Source organism: Condylura cristata, unplaced genomic scaffold, assembly GCF_000260355.1.
Source record: "Condylura cristata isolate star-nosed mole 26May11 unplaced genomic scaffold, ConCri1.0 scaffold00039, whole genome shotgun sequence".
Lineage (NCBI taxonomy): Eukaryota > Metazoa > Chordata > Mammalia > Eulipotyphla > Talpidae > Condylura > Condylura cristata.
In genome coordinates, this window is record NW_004567140.1 from 476,538 (window position 1) to 479,190 (window position 2,653).

The 2,653-nt window shown below is 60.6% G+C and overlaps 1 protein-coding gene across 1 annotated transcript in view; it reads right to left on the reverse strand.

The window, feature by feature from the left end:
• Positions 1-807, reverse strand: part of GSE1 (Gse1 coiled-coil protein) — a 75,710-nt gene extending 74,903 nt beyond the window's left edge. The window contains exon 1 of the mRNA XM_004693527.2: positions 70-807. Coding sequence (XP_004693584.2) covers positions 70-106 — 37 coding nt within the window. The 5' untranslated portion in view covers positions 107-807. The remainder of the gene's footprint in view (positions 1-69) is intronic.
• Between the last annotated feature and the right edge of the window lie 1,846 nt (positions 808-2,653).

Consider the following 2,653-nt stretch of genomic DNA (forward strand, 5'->3'; position numbering starts at 1 on the left):
GGGGTCGCCGGGGGGGTCCGGGGTGCGCCGGCGCCGCGCGGGACCCGGGAAGGCGCACGGCTCGCTTACCTGGTAAGTAATACAGAGGCGGCTTCAATCCAAACATGATTCAAATTAGAATTCCATAGTGGCCAGAGAGGGATGAAGAAGGAAAAGATAAGATTACAACCCAGCAAGGAGACAAAAAGCGCCGTCCAAGCCACGGCGCTCAAAAATGTCCAAAACAATAAAATAAAGGCAGAAGAACGATCCTGAGAGCGGTGGAAAAAAAAACACAACAGCTCAGTCTTTTGAAAACGTCTCCCTCCCCGGGATGGTCAGAAGGCTCGCGCTCCAGCCAGCGTCCGGGCAGCTTCGGCCACCTTGGCCCTGGCAGGTCCACAATGAGGTAATTGACGGCCGAGCAGCGGCCGGAGCCTCGCGGCTGCCGGGTGTCTTCGCCGCGTGTGTATTTTCTGCCTTTTGGACTTGAGATGCAAATAAAAAAGGAGGGGGAGCGCGGCGGAGGGAAGCAGGCGGGAGCGCGGAGGGCTGCGAGAGAAAAATAAAGGGGGGAGCCGAGGGTGATGAAATTGGGGGGTTAAGATCTTCAGGGATTACTCATTTGAAAAAAGAGAGAGAGGGAGAGGGAGAGAGCGGCGCCCAAGACGTGCGAGTAGCAATCTCTCCTCCATTCAGCCATTTGAATGTCAAGGGCGAGGGTCAAGAGACCTGTTTCCAACCGGGCTTCACGTTCAGAACCAGAAGGAAAAAGGAAGGGGGGGCGGCAGGCGGGGGTATCTCTTGTTGCCAAGGAGAAATCGGCTTTGTTTTCGTTTCCCCTTAGCTACTGGGTGGGGGGGAGGGGGCGCGCGGGAGAGGGGAGAGGAGAAAATTAATACCCAAACAGCCAAGAAGTACCGAGGGGGAGATTTCTTCTCGTAAATAAAAGAGGCGGCGGTGGCAAACAAGTCTCCGGCTGGAGAAAGCAGGCCGACGAGCCGGCTCCCCTCCCCCTCTCGCCACCGACACCCTCCACCTTTTTTTCCTTTTTGGTTATCTCTCCGGCCCGGCGTCCCACCACTACTCGGAGGCCAGGGGTGGGGGAGAAGGAGGAGAAAGAACTCAGGGGCGCCGGTGCCCCGGCAGAAGGAAGCAGGAGGCGAGAGCGCGCGCCGGTGGAGAGCCCCTCGATCAATTTTCATGCAAGAATCATTATCGGTAAATTGGAAAGCTGGCTGCCTGACAGCAGATTTGTCTCCCCTAATGAAAGCGAAAGGGTAGGGGCGCAGCGGCGGGCGGCTGCAGGCGGCGGCGGCTCCTTCCGTCTCTACGCGGCATCTTCCAAGAGCTCCATGCTTCGTAGGGCGATAATAATAGTTTCACTTGCGCGCTTCCCCCCGCGCGGCCGCCAAGGCCGGCGGCAGCTCCATGCGGATCGGGATCCGGATGCAGAGAGCTGGGCTCCCCTCGCCAACCCCGGGGAGGGTGCTGCTGCCGGCGGCGGGGTGCTGCCCTCTGCTCCAGAGCGGGGGCCGTTTGCAAACAGCGCCGACGGCGGGCGCCGCCGGTCCCCCCTCCGGCTGCCCAACCAACTCCGCGCTCTGGCCGCCCGCCCGCCCTCCCTCCCCACCCACGTCTGACAGCTGCGGGAGCGACGAGTTCACTCGCCGCCGGGACCTGGGAGGAGGATCCCCCAAACCGTGCCCGGGGTGCTCTGGGCCGCCTGTGGGCTGCGGAAACTGCACACCGCCAGCCGCGGGGTGAGCGCCCAGGGCGAGAGGCGGGTCTCCTTCCCTTTCCTCTCACCCCGCACCCCACCCCTTAAAAATCCCTGTTGCAAGTGTAATCAAATGCTTGATACCATCTCCCACACTCTCCCTGCACCGGTGCATTATCAGATCCGGGAAGGCATGCTTCCAGGCAAATAGACCTAATAAATGCTATTACTGGGATTCTGCAAGCCCCGGCTGCACCATAGTAACGAGGGCCCTGGCTAATTTGGTTTAAGAAGACGATCAACTGCACAGAGTGTGTGTGAGTGTGGAGCCTGTATCTCTACTCCCCACGCCGCCTCTTTCACACCAGCTCAAGAAGGCCCCATGTGATAATTCCCCAAGTCGAAGGGGAAAAAACCCCGCCGCCAAACCACATCCTGCGCGCTCATTGTCCAGCCCAGCTATTTTAAAGAGACAGGATCCATTTACCCACGCCCGACCCCGCCACACACACACTCGCAGGCTCGCTGCAGAGCTGCCTCTCGGTGTGAGCATTTATTTCCAAGCCCTTTTACCTTGGGAAGGGCCCTCCGTGGCATGGCCAGCCGGAATTGAGACCCGGTGACATGAAGATGTCACCTTTTGACCCCAGATAAAATCATCTGGCTTTGAGGGGCAGACCCGCGCCCGCAGGTAGGCACTGTGGGGCACCGCGGTCACGCCAGGCTTGGGTTGCTGCCAAGGCTTTCCAGCCACTGCATAAATCAGGGGTCCCCCGCGGCAGCCCCGGGGTCCCTGCTAAACGCGGCAGCTTCAGTGACAATTGAACTCCCCGAATGTGATACTCCAGGGGAGGGCTCTGAGGGCACCCTGGAGCGGCGCGGGGCCCGACCAGCCCCGGACCCCTCCCGCACGCTCCCCGCCCCACCATCTGAGGGCGCGGGGCGGAGCGCTGG